Source organism: Prinia subflava, chromosome 3 (genome assembly GCF_021018805.1).
Source record: "Prinia subflava isolate CZ2003 ecotype Zambia chromosome 3, Cam_Psub_1.2, whole genome shotgun sequence".
NCBI lineage: Eukaryota > Metazoa > Chordata > Aves > Passeriformes > Cisticolidae > Prinia > Prinia subflava.
Genome location: NC_086249.1, coordinates 93,492,758 through 93,510,876, shown reverse-complemented (window position 1 = coordinate 93,510,876; position 18,119 = coordinate 93,492,758). Strand labels below are relative to the sequence as shown.

Sequence of the window (18,119 nt, the reverse complement as noted above, 5' to 3'; positions counted from 1 at the left end):
TTTTGGGTTTTTTTTTAAGAACTTCAAGATGGAACATGACAAAAGAAGGAGAATTACATGCACAAGGAAAAAAGTCTCATAGCTCTATGCAATATAATAAAAGGCTACTTGCTCATAAGCAGTAATGAGATTAAAATAAAGTATTAGATGAAAGGATATTGATTTCCAAAGATTAGCTTCACTGATTTTTCTCCTTAACTCAGATGGAGTAACACTTCTCAATCTGTTGAAATATACTGGGCACTGACTCTGTACAGTCACATATGCATTATATAAGATTAAATCTTCACATGTTTTAAAACTAACTTTTAACTGTTTAATCCAAGATAGTGACATTTCATTAAAAGTATGCTCCTTAATGTGACCCTACAAACCACTCCACAAGGACTTTAAAAACACACAGCTCAGAAAAACATGACACAAAATGCAAGAGACAGAGGTCCACTCCAGCACACCAAGGGGACTCCCAAAGCAGAGAGGAATGCATCCATCCCCACCACTTCAGAGAAGAACTTGAGTGGCTCCAGGGAGCCATTCCCTGCCCCACTCCAGAGCCTTGTGCTGACAACCCCATTAGGAAATGTCTTCAGCTGAACCTCCCTCAATTAGGCTCTTTGTCAGAACAAATCACAAAGTAAATGGACCAGGTAGAGTTGCCACATACGACTTTTGCTTGCTTAGCTTTGGACAAAAGAGAACAGGGATCTGTTGTGTTGGCAATGACAACAGGAAAGCAGGTCTTAATCCCCAAATCAGCTCCAATCCATTCAAGCAGCACAGCCCTCCATGGGGCTGTTCACATGGCAGCTTTGTCACAGACAGTTTAGTCAACAGCAGTGCCCACAATTCCACAGACTGCAGCATGGGGCACCCTGCCGACTATGGGGGTTATCTCAGCAAACTCTGGAGTGTAGACACTCTTTAGCAACATATTACTATCTCATCTCAAATATTTTTCCCAGGGATTAGTACCCAGCTTGTTACATCAACTCCACACCTCTGTCTTGCAATAGCTCAAACACCCTTGGCTGGCTAAAAACATGTTTGTGTGCACATGTTCACAAAACCCTCACAGCATCCACTCCATCTCTCCTTCTAGGGAACTTGTGACAAGTTGCAGCCAGCCATCCTTACAAGAACTGCTCATGACATACCTACCCCTCCAACACAGTTCTTTTTTTCCAAATTTTACCACAAGCTGCTGCTGAAAATGAAGTACACTTGCTGTTTTGCAAGGAAAGAAGAGGAAAAATCTGCATGTCGTGGCTATTTTCTTGTTGTGTCAGATAGTATTTTTATGCTAACTAAAAATGCATGATACTTCAGGGCACTAAGATCAAGTGCAGACAAACTTGCATTAAAATATTAGGTATTAATAGGTATTTTAATAGGTATTAAAATAAAGCCTATTTAGTAAGTATGAAATCCTCCATATGCTCATCAACTCACTCTCACAACTTGTGAAGTGTGTTTGTTTTGCAAGGTTTTTTAACTGTCCAGTCTGTTGGGTTTTATGGGTTTACAACCTCATTTGTTTAAGTTAACTGAAACTACATTAAACAAATACAAACTACACTAGCAGAAATATACTGTTTAGGGCTACCTTAAAAAAAGTATTCAGGCTTCTTCTCTAACCAGAGGAAACAAAACTGCTGAGGTCCCAAAACTCACAGAAAGTTCTCCTGTGCACATGTTCAGTTGACTGTAACAAAAGCAATCAAGTCAGATATTTTAAAATTTAGGTTTTTTAAAGAACCTTTCTCAGAGATATTTCCAGGTGCCAGTTCACTTATCTCCTGGAAAAGTTATGCACCAAATGACTGTTTTCTAAGAAGTTCCTGAAACACGTCAAAAGACAGGCAATGTAACTCGGTTACTGCTCTTTTAGAAGAGGCTGTCGTCTTAAGGTAAATGATCAGATGAATTCACAAAAAGAAAACCCAATTTGCAAATGTCATGTCTCTCTAAAACTCAAGGAGATGCAGGAAAGCAACATAAGGCCCTGTAATCAAATATACCCAATCTTTGAATCTTCTAACTTTTTACTTTTAGGTATATTATCTTATTATCTTTTTACGAGAATTACATGAAAGCTTAACTCAATAGAAAGGAAGGATAGAACCAGAGTAGAAAATCATCAACTTCACTATCTTTTCACTAACTCAGAGACAAAAAGTTACCAGAACTGCAATGTTGATCTAACTATTCAAGAAGAACATAAAAGCACATGTAACTAAAAACAGAATAAACAAGGCTGTACAAAAGCAAGATACAACTAACAGTTTTTTCTAGGCACATCAAGTATAAAAACCAAATAGTTTTGAGTAGAAAAAGCCAGTGCCACATTTGAAAAGCTAACTGAAATACACTAAAAACTTCATAGATCACAACTGAGAATGATAAACATAGAAATACTCATATCCCACTTACTTATTACCTTAGTTTGGGTCCCAAAAACCCCGACAAAAAAATCCCATCAAACAAACAGAAAGAAACCACCAAACAAAACAAATCCAACAAAACACAACTCCAAAGCAGCAACTGCCACAATTATGTCAAGAACAGGCAACTGAATAACCATTGTTGGGGGTTAGATTTGGTTTTTTTTTCTTCCCACAGAATTTTTTCCCATAAGTTTCCAAGAAGCCTTAATGACTACTTAGTCAGAACAAAAAGGGGTACTTGAGAGATATAGCAGCACGAGGCTACACCTATTGTTTCTGAGTCCCTGGGAGTGTCCCTCAGAGGGGAGAGAGGATGAGCTTTGGGAAAGGCAAAAAGATCTGGGGGAGGGGGAGGCACTCTTGCTCTCAGCGCCGAGGAGGACGGTCAGGCTGCCCTCTGCCTCTGCCTCGTCCTGGGAAATCTATCGTCATCTGCTGTGTACCCGGGAATCCTGAACTCGCTTTCTCCAGCCTCTCCCCCCACCGCCGCTGCTTCTTCGGAGCTTTGAGGTTCCACTGCTACTCTGTAGCCCTGCACTGCCCAGCCCTGCCGGGACACCCCTGCTGTTCCAGCTGCCAGCCCAGAGCTCCTCATCTCATCCACCAGCCCGGGACTTTCCTTCCTTCCAGTTCGGCCTCTCGGAGTCCTGCAGGGGCACCCAGATCAAACTGCTCTGGGCTTTTGTAAAAGAAAGCCCTCAAGGTTCTTGATTCTGTTTATTATTGATGCTGTAGTTGTTGTTTGTTTGTCGTTTTGTCATATATACTAGTAAAGAACTGTTATTCCTACCCCCATACCTCTGCCTGAAAGCTCCTTTAAATTTTTTTTTAATCGGAATAATTTGGAGGGAGGGGATTTGAATTCTCCATCTCTAGGGAGGTCCTGCCCCTTCCTAGCAGATATCTGTCTTTCAAACCAAGACAACCATAAAGAAATGAAGTGCAATAAAATCACGGTAGTTACTTATAAAATGGACTAGATTAATGTATACTATAATCAACTAACCCTCACACTGTAAAGCAGCATGAGGAAATAAAGTGAATGTAGTTTAGTTTATCAGTGTGTCCCAGCAGACTCAGCTTTTGTTTCACTAATGACACCAGCCACCCTTATCATGCAGTTAATTATTTCAGAAGCTGCTTGAGAAGTTGAAGCATATAATAGCATGTAAATACAGACAGACACAAAGCTGTCATTGTTCACATGCTAAGGTTAGACTCCAACAAGTTTAGACATATTTAATGGTCAGAAAAATTACAAATACATTGAACTGACTTGAGCTGTCCTGCATCTGGAAGGACTAGTGCTGAGACCAAGGCACAGACCATGGTACAGACCAGATAGACCAGTTCAGCCTTCTGATATCCAAACTGCAAGATGACATAGTCCAGATTAGAAACAACACTCTGCTTTATCATAGCTACTTCATACACAAGGCTAATAAATGGATAGCTTCCCCTGTCAACACTACAGGAGGTCCAATAGAGAGAGAAATAAATATTTTAAGGAAGGACAGTAAAGACAATCAAAAGAAAATCCACTCACCTGCCATTTTTTTTGATGTAGGTTACTAAATAACCATGGTCTTCCCAGTTATGAACTGTTTCTGTCATTCCCTGCTCCTGAAAAATGGGCTGTAGAGCTTTAAGAACGGCATTACAATCAGCTGCAAGATTAAGAGAAAAAATAATCAGTGAGGATTTTCTACTCAAGTTACTTCTGCCTTTTTTTAGAGGCTGGAAAGTTTTTCCTAGCAGCCTGGATTAATTTTTCTTTAAGCACCAATTGAACAATGATACTCTTTCATGTATCTTCTCTTCTGCCCATCCTCATCTCCCCAGAGATATTCCTCAGTGCATGGGTATCCAAACAACTTTCTTTTAAATAAGTTTTCACACCTGAGCAAAAACAGATATCACTATGGATAAGAGTATTTTTATTACAGCTACTATTGATGATATACTGTATCACAATCCACACAAGTCTTCACTCACGTAATTCCTTTTAAAACCACTTAACACACAAACAGCAATCCCAAAAAAAAAACCACAGCACTGGCACAAAACCTTAAAAAATATTGAACTGTAATACTGGATAACTAGAAAGTCATTGAAGACTAACCTATTCACTCTACTGCTACACAAATATCCTTTTTTCTAACATCCAGGCCAGAGCAAGTCACCAGTTGAAATATTCACAATATTACGGAAAAGATTTCTCAGAAGAGCACACAAAAACTGACTCAGAAATAACTGACATTACTCTGGTAAAACTACTTTCAAAAGCAAGCAGATAATTTGTCCATAAAGATATTTCTTCAGTCAGAGTATGCTAAGTTCAGAAGTCTCAAGTTTGCTGTATGGTTTTGTGGGGCATTTGTTACAAAATAGCTTTAATGTAAAATTTCAGTTTCTTCAAGTAAGTGTCTCAAAAACCAGTTGCAAGTTTTGCCCATTTATTTTAGAGTTGACAAGATGAATTAGTGGACGATGCTCCTAAAACTGCACTTAGCAAAACAGGAACAAAACTGGAAAGACTCACACCAGTGTCAGTGAGGAGACCTAACAAATCATTAATCTACAGGCTGTCTCTGTAAGGCAAGTAGCATCACTTCTACTTGACAAAACACAGAACTAAGCCACTGTGGTCAGCACAGATACAATCTTCCCCACTGTGACTTTCTCAAAGAGTTATTCCCAAGGTACTTATTTTGTTTTACCCCTGCTCCCAAAATGCATATACATTTGAAACCAGTAAAGGTAGCCTGCAGACATAACCAGCAATAGTTTTCAGGATAAGGAGTTATACAAGCTACAAAGATCTGAAAAAAATATCCATACCAAATAAATCAAAGTTCATCAATCACCTCCATCCAACTCCACAGAAGGCTAAGCTAAAAATCTAATTGCTTGAAACTTATGTTTGCCCATCTATAAAACTGCAGACTTGAATTACCCCTGAATGTTTCAACCAGACAGACTGAAGTAACTGACAGAGTATTTACTTTGCTTCAAACACAAAGAGCAAGCCAATTCTCCAGTAGCCAAGGATATCTAACAAAAGTTGGAGGGCTTTGTTTATTATTCATACTACCTGATCTTGAAGCATGTTCTGAGACAGATTAATTTTTTACCTTCTACATCTCACTCATTAACTCCATGTTGCAAACTAAAGGCAAATAGAACCAACAAAATTCAATTCTGTTAGACCACAGTGAATTATTAACTGCTGGCTCCTTCTTAGGAGCACCACTAATGAAACACCACAGTCCACTACCACCATGAAACTTCCTCCTTCTCCTATCTTCCTGTAATAAATCTGGATCATCTATACCAGTAAGATTTTAGACTTCCTATCCAGTGTCAGGTTCTACCACAGCATAGGCAATAGTTAAGGCTCAGAATACACAGCTTGTCTGCCCAGTAACCATGGTTACAGTAGTAATAAATGGGCAAGTAATCAAACCAACATGTTTTTCAGACATCAAAAGAATAGATAAATGGGGCCATAACTATGAGCCACAGTTCTTAAACTGGTTCTAACTTCTGCAGCCTTGCACTGGGAAGGGTGCTTTGCAATGCTCACTTTCAATTTGCAGCTTCTGGCAGGCATCAGCCCTTTTTGGGGAAGTTAAGGGGAGCTGCTCCAATGCCAGCACATGCACAAAGAATTTTGGTCACTTCCAATATGCAGTCCCCACTTCCTCAGCAGCATTTGCTTCCTTGCGTAACTCCTTCACCTTCTCCATCATTTTCAAAACAAATGCCCATTTCCATCCTTTATTTCTTAAGTCACTCCCACAAAAACAATAAAGAACTCTGTTCACTAATGCATGCCAGGGCCAGGAGTAAAATGACAAGAAACCCAAGCTGCACTAGTGTCCAGTCAATTCCCAAAGCACTTCACTTGTACAGCTCCTGCAGGAAAGCAGTAAGGTGGTGAACAGACTGAAAGAACTGAAGTAGTCATACCACCTTTAGCCCATTTTCAACAGCTTTAAGGAATCCTTCTGGGTGCATCTTGGCAGACACTGCAGGACTAATCATCACTGATTACTTTTCTGCTCCATGAATATACCAACCTCTCACATACAGCTCATCACTCAACTGCAGAGCTCTTTGCTAAGAACCCAGGCACAAGCTTGATTATGCTCTCCCTATTATGCTATTAACTTTAGGAAATTAAAACAACATGCTCTTTCACCAGGTATCCTTTGAGTTATACCACACAAGATTTGCCTTGGAGGGCTAATTAATTCTCCCAAGTTGGAGATTCTTTTATAAAATGTTCGAGGCTTAAGTGGTTGCTTGAAGGCATCAGGAAGTTTCAGTAACCTCAGGATTTCTCATTCAAATCCACTTGTCACCACCTCACTCCAAACTCAGATATGCTCTTATCAAGCATTGATAAGCAAATAGGACAATGGTGATTAAAACATTAGGAACATCTTTGAATCTACATCTAAGTGTTTATTCGAGTAGTCATTACCTTTTTTTGGTTATTCAGGAACAAAAGAAACACTCTGGATACCAAGTATAAAATACTGGTTTAGGTATTTGATAATGATTTGCCAGAAGGAATGAAAAATGCCCAGAGTTTCAACCTTAGAGAACAGGAACAAAACCAACTATGTACAGGATTTGAAACATATGTATTTTTCAGGAGAGTTAATGCCCACTTTAGCTAGAACACTTTTGAACCCTAGCACATCTGAAGACTTGCAGCAGTTGCAGATGTTCCTCTGAATTTGAGCAGTAAAGCAGTCAGCACTTGACAGTAATCCGTGAACATGAGAGCAAAGTCCGGAGTCACCATAAGCATCAAGTCTGGCCTCAGCTAGTTCCAGCCTGATACTTGAGCTCAGTGTTGGAGTCATCTGCTATTGAGCCAGAGTATCTCTAAAGATATTCTGGTTTAAGACTTCTTCATGCCCTATGACTAACAAAATTCCAGTAAGCTACTGGAACAGATTAATCCTTATTTGAAAATATTCACCCCATTTCCAACTCTAAATTTTTCTTACCCTGCTTTTCAATCATTTCTTCTAACAAGTGAGAATACAGCATAACCAAAACAATGGAACACATCAAAGCACTCATATATCATTCTACATCTGATGTGTTTTCCCTTGGTAGCTAAATATTCAATAGAGAAAGGTGAAGAAAACAAATCAAACTAAGTGCTTCGTTAAGAATACAATAAAGAGTTAGCACACATTAGCAATCAAGATGCAGAATATGCTAGTAAATAGCAGCAACCTGAACTGCTGGCATATTGTTTCAGTCCAGAGCTGTTTAGGTTGTTTCAATATAATAAATCCTTGTGTTTTGCAAGTCTGATATCCTTGCACACAGGCACTCTACCTATCAACTCCAATTCTTCAAAAATCTGACAGGAAAAAGAAATACAGGACAGGGAGGGCACCACATTACAAGCGATGAAGGGAACACACCTGACAGAAGAGATTCATTTCTAGGCAGCTGAGGTCCAGGGGCAGTTCAAGAGGAGTGGCAGGAGCGGGTGCCTTCCACCTTCTACAGCTGCATGCCTGACTGCTCTGGCACTGCACCCACTACAGTCAAACTGGTGGCCCCCTCCACCACCACCTCTGACTGGAAACAGTGTCCCCAGGCTCGAAGGTGTACAGGGAATCTCTCATTCACAGACTAATCCAAGGCATTTTTCCAATGCAAATATTGTATCTCAATCTTAACCACAAAAATACTGCAGTTAAGAGGTGTGCAGCAGAAATGTTTAGTGAGCAAATTTTTCATAAACTTTAAAAATCCAGAGCCAAAGAGAAGCTTTACGCACCCAAGTATTTTCCATGTCCTAGATTTCCTTTAGCACTTGGAAAACAGAAATAAAAAATGAAAAAGCTAAGTCACAATAGTTTATAGAAAGTCAACAGCTGCCTCCTCCTAAGTCCTCCTCTCCATTGTACAGAAGAAGATAGAGCAGCACACAACAGTTTGCAGATAACTTGTTATCACTTAGTCATCAACTCCTGCATGGCAATCTTTTTCTTAGAACTAGAAAACTTAAGAATTGTACTTATTTTGTCCTAGTTAAAATGATTTGCTTCGATGGAAAATGAGTGAGCAGAGCACATTGATGTTTTAAACAGACTATCTAGAGAAGTTTTCACAGCAATATCGCAGGCTCAACGAAAGTCAGAATGCCAACAGTCGCCTATGCTGAGCCTTGTCCTCCAACAACAAAATAATCCCACACCTCACAAGAATGAAAGTACCCCCTCCAAGCATAATCCAAGACCCCTGCTTCCATAACTGCCCAGAACAAAGCAGGGAGCTCTTTCCTGACATGTTAACGGATGCAAATGAATAATAACTGGCTTTAGCAACATAGACCTTCTGGGTATTAAGTTTCAAAGTCTCCCATCAGAACACACACAGAGGAAAAATCCTTTGTTTTGTCCTTGCCAGCTCTGAAGAAGAAAACAGCAGGAAGCAGAAAATTATAGTAAAATTACTCCTTTCAATCAATTTGCACCCATGAGGACCATCTTTATTATGTTGACTTAGACACAGAAGTCAACAAATCATGTATGGCATGAGGCTTAAGGGGGCAGCAGGTAGAAATAGTCATCTCCTACTCATTCATCCATGAGAAAACAGATCATCAAGTTTCCTAGTGTACTCACTCTATTGCATTATCTATTACACAAGGTTAAGAGAAGAAGGCTTCTTTTTCCAAAGGTTTCCACATAACACCTCCCACACTCCTGTTTTTCAGGATTTCCAGCTACATATCGAATACAGGCAAATCCAGCTACACTGTGTCACATCAGCAAGTGCATGAACCTCCTGGCACTTCCATGTGATCACCACAGCCAACGGGAGTCACTCTGTGCATCCAAGCGTCCTTGAGGAAATTGTGGGTAAAACAACCATGATCAGAATGAGCTCTCAGAGTATTAACAATACCCAGCTACAAAAAGCAGAACTCAACTCTCTCCTCCCCTGCACTACTGCCATCTTGGTATTAGCTCCCTAATCACTTCCAAGGTAGAATTCCACAGATCTCTAGTTTTAGGCAATTATATAGGTCTATGAGATCTACCCACTTCCATAATGGAATAAATATGCTAAAAATAAGTTATTCCTTCACCCTTCCTCTACTTTATTTGCTATTTTAGTGCAATGAAAAATCTAATTTACTGCACAAATACATGGTGCCTCTGCTTGTGGACTCATCAGTATCTGAAGGCTCACTCCCAATGACTCCTGTAGCACAATGTATGAAGGAAAATTGAAAAGAATCCCCCACAGACACCCATGAGAGGGGTTCTCCCTTGCTAAGTTTTCAGCAAAATTTTAGAAAACCATCATTGATGCCAGAACCACATTGGGGACCATATTTTCAATCAATATTAGAGTCTCCCCCATTCATTCTGACATTTACAAATTATTTCTTTCTCCATTTTTAATTAAATATGTGATTTAAAAGTGTTTTCCTATACCTGGCATCTAATTGCAGCTAGTACTGACATGGCATCCTACTGCAGTTAACTTTTTAAATGCCTGTCTTCTGGAAATGTGCACAACAGATCACAAAGCAATTCTCTGGTAACTCAAAAAAAACCCCAAAACAACACAGGCCTACACTTGAGCCTTCGTATCAACAAATGTAGCTTCAATACCTTAGACTTCATTTATCTCCCAGTAACACACAACTGAAGTCCACCAAATGGCATACAAAGGCAGTTCAGATTTTAAGCCTTAGCATCTGTTGAAATACCTGTAGCCCTTCTACACAAAAAAGCCATAGAGAAGAAAATACAATCGGTAATGGAACTTTAGCACGTCCAAATAATATCAGCTCTTCTGGTCACTTGCATCTTTCAAGCCACTTTAATCACCTGTGACCTGACCATCTTCTAGAGACAAAGTAAGCATAGTACTTGTCCTATATACTTTCCTCTCCTTTCAAGGATTTTGATATTTAAGAGGCCTAGTCAGAGAAATGTTTCTGAAATGGGAAATACTGATGTGTCAAAAGCAGTCTTCATTTCCAGCAAGAATTTGCTCTACAGCCTCAAACCAGAGCCACACAAAAAACACCTCCCACACTCTCAGCCTTCACCTCTGCAGGTGACAGTTCCTTCATGTCTGAGCAAGCAGCCACTGAGAACTTGACATCATGCTGGAGTATCAGATAATTATATTTTCAGAGTTCCAGTCATAAAGCATTTTAATCTCCAAAACTAGAAACCAACAAAAGCAGGGAATGAGTTCAAAACAGTCCTTACTGCTAAAAATGGAAAGCTCTTAATACCTGTATTAACACCTCCTGACAAGCCCCATTTGTTCTCTGACACTCAGCAGGCCAGTTCTGGGTCCAGGCCTGCCAGAACTAGACTGTGGAGACCTGCAGGGCTCAGCTCACAACAGCCCAGACAGAGGCACAGCGAGCCCACACCGCTCACAGCGGCTGCTAAGGAAACACAACCAAAACACAGCCATTCCTGAACTGCAAACACACCTTTAGCCAAGGGTGATAACACAGTTGCAAGCTCCAGAGACATGAGCCTTGTTTAATCCTTATTTACGTGGTTTTCACATACAGATCACAGCTAAGGAGTCAGCAAATTTTGTTCACATACCATAAATCAATAAGGCAAGGAGATAAGCCTATCATCTGCATGTTATCACTGCAATCAGACATTTCAGCGCTTCAGACAATCCAGTGCTTGACAGAACCAGTCAAATTTAGCTACAAGGACCAGAGATACTATTTCCTCAAGAAGTTCAAATATACTTAAATGTGTTTTTACAGCGAACTGCAGCCAGCTCCAGCCACAAAAGCAAAATCTGTCTCTCAGGGAAAAAAAAAAGCCCTAGCATCTCTAGTACATCAGGCAACAAAAGCACCCACCAGAGTACATCAAATTAAAAGTAATTCTCTACATAGGTAAGTGCTCAAATCTTTTATTGACGACTTTAATTTATAATCTTAGGCTTAAACTACTACTGAACTTGACATCTTGCTCCTTCATACACAAGATTGACTTGAGAAAGAAACCACAAGTTTTCAAGAAAAGTATCAAGTTTTCAATGCCAGTCATCTCTTCCTGCATTCTCTGCTATTTCCATACTTACTATGGGATGAACAATGACTCAACATCTAGAACTGCTGATTATCTGCTAAATAAACCAAACCAGAACCTGTTCCAAATTGTCTTTACTACAGCAAGACACACAGATCAAAACACACAAGCAAACTGAACTCATGCAGCATTTTCCCAGGTTGAAATTAGGGTAGAGATTTCAGAAATGGTACCAAGAAAGAGCCAATACAGCACACCTCACCCCTCCAGCCCCGCAGCATTTAGCTCTCCTTAACTCTCCTCTTCCTGGGAGACTACCCTTTCAGAAAGCCATTTTCTTAATTAGTTCTTAAAGTAAGGAAACTCAACAAAAAAGCTTGTCAAGTCTTCCCCCCCTTCAAAAGTTTAGATCAGCACAGCCAAAAATAAGCACATAAAACTTTAGGACAGCTCCATGAGGAACATTAAGACTTCCAATCCAAACAAAGACAAGAATTAAATTACTTTAACTGCATTCAGTTCAAATATTTAACAATTTGATAGCCTAAGTAAAAATTTCCATACTGAAAGAATATTTAGGAGTAACTCAGAACCCCTGATAGTTATGATTTTTCTTCCCTGCAGTGCCAGAATTGAGAAGGAACCAACCTTGCAGATAGGAAGAAAGCTACTGACAGAGGATGTTCAGCCCACAAAACGTCATTCCCTTCTTTCTATCTCCTTGAAAACATTAATTTGAGGGAAATCAGATCATGTGCATACACACGTTCACTTAAAACTTTTCTTCAAAATTTAAGCATTGCCCTCCCTGCACTCACTCCAACCCCAGCATTCCCAGAGTGTGTAATTCATCCAAGAGCTTCCTAAGCAGTTGTTTTAATAACTGTGCCAGCTCAGGTTATCACTGCTCTCCTCCACCAGCTCACTCATCTGTACCCCGGCCCTGAGTATTATGGGCACAACTGTTTGTGCCATGAACAATATATAATCCCCCCAGCAATAATCCCAAACAGCAAACATGGAGAAATTCAAAATGATTTCCAACTGATCTGCCTTTCAAAGCAACTTTCTGAAGCAAAGAATCCAAGTCTCACAAGGGTCTCCATATCATCTCTCTCCCCACCCTCAGAGAAACCTGAAGAACATTAATCAGTTCAATACTTAACAACCAAGAGACTAGGCTTAGTTGACACATTCATAAATGGATGGAAAAACTTCCACATGCAAACTGATTTACAACATATGGGAAATCTAAAATCAACTCTGTACAGGTATCAGGCATCAAATATCTATAGACTTTCATAATAAAGTCCTCAAACTAAGTAACTTGAGTGGTCTCAAATTCTGCTCTTCGGACTAACAAAAAGACACAACTAAAACTTTCTATGCCCCAATTAAAGAAGGCCAGCAAACGGTGTCCATTTTTATAAATGTTAAAGTAGTCTTTTTGTATTTTAGGATAGGGAACACAATGCTCTTTGCCTGCTAAAGTTGTCTGTTTATCTCCAGGGTCACAGATAAGCAAAATACTTCTGTTGAAAGGGCTGAACTCTAGAGTTGCTAATTTAATCAGCTCTTGAGAAGACCATCACTGAAAGTCAGGCCATGCTATTCAACTATCAGAGTTTCACCCCTGCTTATATTTAACTGACTATTATTATTCCTAAAAAACTAATGAGATATCTAATTAGAGGAAATAGTTATGAGGACAGGCAAAAGGGTCTTTTTTTAACTAGTATACAGACTTTTATAGTATATGAAAAAAATTACTGAAAAGTTTGAATAAACTGGCAGCTTTTAGCAGAAGTACAAAGCTTTAATCATCTTGTCCAATCTCATTCCAAGGCAGTACTGTATGCCCCCATCTCAAACCAAAACAGGAGGACTTGTTTTCTCTAACTCCCCAGACCCATTGCAGGCATTTCCAACAATCTTATGGAAGAGATGACTGCAAACCCTAAGAAATGGCTACATAACAGTTATCATTCTCTGGATCCTTGCTGAGTACATTTGAGTCCTGAAGAATGTACATGACAAGCTCCACCATCCAGTATTCCAAGGCAACTGGACCACCTGAAGCAACCAGGGCTGTTATTGAAAGGGTTTGTAACATGGCAGCCAAGCAAGCCAGCCAGTGAGAACAATGCACCAGAATCCACACCTTCTCCAGCACATGCAGTTGTTAATAGCTGCACAGGTATTAACACATGACAAAATCCCATCTTCCTCCTGCAGAGCTGTGTCCTGTGGATCTCTTCCCTGCTAGCAACAAAGACAGCCTACATCCTTTACTCAGAGAGAACTTCAGAAGATCAAGGATAAAGACAAGTCACACATACCAGAGAACAAGGTAATAAACAGAGAACTATTAACATCTCAGCCTTTATAACCATTTTCAGTCTTGATGGTAGACAACTACAATACCTTTGGATAGCTGCTATGTTAAAAGTGATTATTTCAATCATGTATAATGACTCTCAGACCAAGCCAATTCTTAAAAAAAACCCACCATTACCACATACGGTTATTGCAAGATGCATTGCAATGAAACAAACTATTGTACAACTTTCCCACAAAGTTTATCTGAACTTCTGTAAAGCCCTTAACACAAACCCCCACAACAGCCTTCTTTCTAAGTTGGCAAGAGCTGGACTCAGTGGGTGAACTGTTTAGTGAATAAGAAAGCGGTTGGATGGTCACATCCAGAGGGTTGTGGTCAGTGGCTCAGAGTTCCAGTGGACACCAGTAACAAGAGGTGCCCCTCAGGGGTCCACACTGGCACCAGTTATTTAATATCTTCATTAACCACACAGACAAAGGCATCAGTTGCAGATGGCACCAAGCTGAGTGATGTGGCTTCTACACCTGAAGGATGGGATGGCATCTAAGGGGAGCTGGGCAAGCTTGAGAAGTGGCTCATGGGCATCTCATAAGGTTTAACAAGACCAAGTGCAAGAGGCTGCACCCAGGTCTGGGAAACTCCTTCTGTCAACAAAGGCTGGGGATGAACACATCCCTGTGCGTGAGCAGCCCTGCCTAGAAGGCCTTGGGGGTGCTGGTGGGTGAGAGACTGGGCATGACCCAGCTACAGGCATCTGCAGCCCAAAAAACCAAACTGTGTCCTCGGCTGCATCCAAAGTACTGAGGGCAAGAGGGTAAGGAAGGGGATTGTGCCCCTCTGCTCTGGTGAGACCCCAGCTGCAGAGCTACCTCCAGCTCTGGGGTTCCAGCACAGCAGGACATGGACCTGTTAGAGCAAGTCCAGAGGAGGCCACCAAAATGATCAGAGAGACAGAGAATCTCTTCTGCAAGGAAAGGCTGAGAGAATTGGGATTGTTCAGTCTGGAAAAGAGAAGGCTTTGAGGTGACCTAATCACAGCCTTCCAGTACCTGAAGGGAACTTACAAGAACGCTGGAGAGGGACTATTTCAAAAGAGCCTGGAGTGACTTGGGGGAACAGCTTCAAACTCAGAGAACAGGGTTCACTTAGATGTTAGCAACACATTCTTTACCATGAGGGTGATGAAGCATTGAGAGAGAATGCCCAGAGAAGCTGTGGATACCACATCCCTGGAAGTGTTCAAAGCCAGGTTGGATGGTGCTCAGCGCAACTTGACCTAGCCCAAGGTGCAGCTGCCCATGGCAGGAAGGCTGGAAGTAGATAACCCTTGAGGTCCCTTTTAACCTATCTGTGATAAGCTGGCAACTCTTGTTACATTAATACCTATACAAAAATATACATTTGTCATAAACAAGGACACAGTTAATGTTCTGATGAACAAGGAGTGTGCACTAAGTTTACAGGTTCTGCCTTCTCCAGAATGAAGAAAGATGCAACAGCTTTAGCTGAGACCTAGAAATAATGTGTTATCGTCAAAAGATCTGACGGTCCAAAACCACACATTTAATTTTACTAAATGCCATTTCATGGCATTCTAGACCATTCAGAAGTCTAACTGTCCACCTAAATTAGAGAAAAAAACTCAATTACTTAACAATCTATAATTAAGCTATAAGGTTTAATTCCTATAACACAAACTAGACATGCACATTCACCATTTTTTTCTATTTAGATGACTCTGTGCTTTGGACTATAGATACCAGATGAGAGGAAAATGCCACATAAAAAGTACAAACCAACTACTGAGCTATCACAGCTGAAAAAAAGTTCTTCACATTTCACTGAAGACATTTGCTTTGCTGAGATAAACACAGGGGAAAAAATTCATCTTCCTTCCTTTGATCTGCACAGCAACACTTCCACAGTGGGCCCATCAACCCATCCCGATTGGCTGATGGATTGCACATCCACCTTGGTCAGAGAAAGATGCAAACATTGTCCTCAAAAGTAAAGGCAAGTGGAAAAGCCTACCTAAAAATCAATGCAATAGATAAGATCCTTACCACATTCTCCAATTAACAGCACTGCTTTTTATATCATAGAGGAGCTAACGCAGCTATGGCATATTATCAATACACCTACTTAATCCCTGGCAATTTTGACCCTTCTGCAGAAGCCAGTCATTGTTGTAACTCATGAACCCATGATAGTTCAGGGAATACAGCGGCAAAGAGGTCACTGTGGGGGCTGGCTGGTTTCTATGTAACAGTTTTTACACTAGCCTAGCTTGCCAATTCTGCTCATACTAGATTAGTTAAGCACAAGGTGCAAGGAAAACAGCAGGACTATTTCATTTGCAGTTAGGTCACCATTACGGTGGCTAACCCAACCTGAAAAAAACTCAGTGTAAAAAGGAAACTGAAAGATTTTTTCACTGCGAAAACCGAGTACACTATCCTCAAGTACACTCCATGGGAACAACTGCAGTAACACCTTCTCCTTCCTGCTCCCGACTCTCCGAAGTGCACATGCAGCAATGCCACAAAGGGTACAGCTCGCAGCAAATCCCCTGTGGTCAGGAATCCCCTTCTCAAAGCACGCTTTTTAACAAATTTTTGTCTGCAGATGCACGGAACTGCTTTCACACCAACCTGGGAAGGAGAAAGGGCTTGGACACCGGAGCCAGGCCGGCCGCGGGCCCAAGGGCGGGTGCCGGGCGCGGGAAGGCCACACCGAGCCCGCGGCCTGGCTCAGCCCTCGGCGAGGCGCTTTGGCGCCCGCGGCAGCTCCCCCCTTCCCCCATCAAACCCTTCCACCCAGCTCGGCCGCCGCGAAACGTGGTTGTGGCCGCAGCTCCCGGCCCGAACGCATCCCCGGCAGACACCCGCGGGGGCAGCCCCAGCCCTCCAGGCGGGTCGGGCAGCACCGCACTCCGCCTCGCTCGGCAGCAGCCGCCCGCCCGGTTCGTCGCACCCGCTTCAAGCGCGGCGCAGCCGCAGCGCCAGGCGGCCGCGGGGGTGCCCGGGCCCGGCCGCTCGCCATCAGCCGGGCTCTCCTTCCCTTCCCCTGGCCCTGCGGATCGGCACCTCCCGCCCGGCATCCCCTGCCCCCGCGGGGAAAGCGCGCCCTGGGGCCGCCCGGAGCCGCCGCTACGCCCGGGCCGGGGGATCCCGCACGCCCGCCCCGGCTGAGCCCGGCCGGTTCCCCCGGGCGGGGCAGCCCCCGCCGCGGCGGGCTCTGGGCAGGAGGCCGCAGCGGGCCGCCCGCCTGCCCACGGACAGAGGCGGCTACCGGGGGCACACGCGGCCCGGCGGGAAGGCGCGGAAAGGGCCGGGGGGGAGGCGGCACCGCGCGGGCCTCATCCCCGGCGGCCGCGGCGGGACACCGACACGGGGGGGAAGGTGCGCGCCCCCCGCCGCCTTCCAGGCCGGTTACCTGTGGCGCCGAGCAGGAAGTCCAGGGTGCTGTGCCGCGCTGCTGCTGCTGCCATAGTGAGGTAGAGCCCTGTGCCATGCCTGGAGCGGCGGCGGCGGCGCGGCCCGTGCGGCGGAGCGGCCCTATATGCGCGGGGCTGCGGCGGCGCCGCGGGGGGAGCGCGGCGGGGCGGGGCCGGGGCGGGCCGGGGCGGGCCGGGGAGAGCGGCGGGCCCGGAGACCCCGCTCGGCACTGCCGGAGAGCCCCGCGGAGCCCTTGGGGATGGGGCTCACCCGCGCCCACCCCCTGAAATGCCCTGATGGTGGCCTGGCGCCGAGGCCTCGGAGCGGTGCCGGCGGCAGCAGCGGTGGGGCTGCTGTGTGTCACCTGCTGCCCGCCGTGGGCACGGAGGGGCCCCGCTGGCCCTCCCTGCAGAGCGACCACCACCAGGGAGTCTTTAAAGGCTTTTGTTTAAAGTCTTTTTTATTCATAACGGGTAAAATAAGCGTGCTGAAGCCACAAATTACATTAATCACATGCAATTATAAGCCCAGAAAAATAGTATCCAGAGGCAGGTAGCTACAGGACTAATCACAGAATCACAGCATCATAGAATCAATTAGGTTGGTAAAGACCTCAGATCATCGAATCCGACCTGTGACTGACCACCACCGTGTCAACTAGACCATGGCACTGAGGGCCACGTCCAGTCTTTCCTTAAAGACACCCAGGGATGGTAACTCCACCACCCCTCTGGGCAGCCCATTCCATTCACCTTTCTGTGAAGAAACTCCTCCGAATGTCCAACCTAAATCTCCCCAGGTGCAGCTTAAGTCTGTCCTCTCATGC

General features: G+C 43.2%; 1 protein-coding gene across 2 annotated transcripts in view; it reads right to left on the bottom strand.

Moving 5' to 3' along the window:
• The window catches only part of SMS (spermine synthase), a 41,002-nt gene extending 23,548 nt beyond the window's left edge, over positions 1-17,454 (bottom strand). Inside the window, exons 1-2 of one of the 2 annotated variants that reach the window (XM_063392941.1) lie at positions 17,292-17,454; positions 3,991-4,111 (exon numbers count right to left, since the gene is read on the bottom strand). In XM_063392941.1, coding sequence (XP_063249011.1) covers positions 3,991-4,111; positions 17,292-17,346 — 176 coding nt within the window. In that variant the 5' untranslated portion in view covers positions 17,347-17,454. Of the gene's footprint in view, positions 1-3,990; positions 4,112-10,743; positions 10,864-17,291 lie in introns of those variants that run through there. The other variant, XM_063392942.1, reaches the window with a different exon arrangement.
• Between the last annotated feature and the right edge of the window lie 665 nt (positions 17,455-18,119).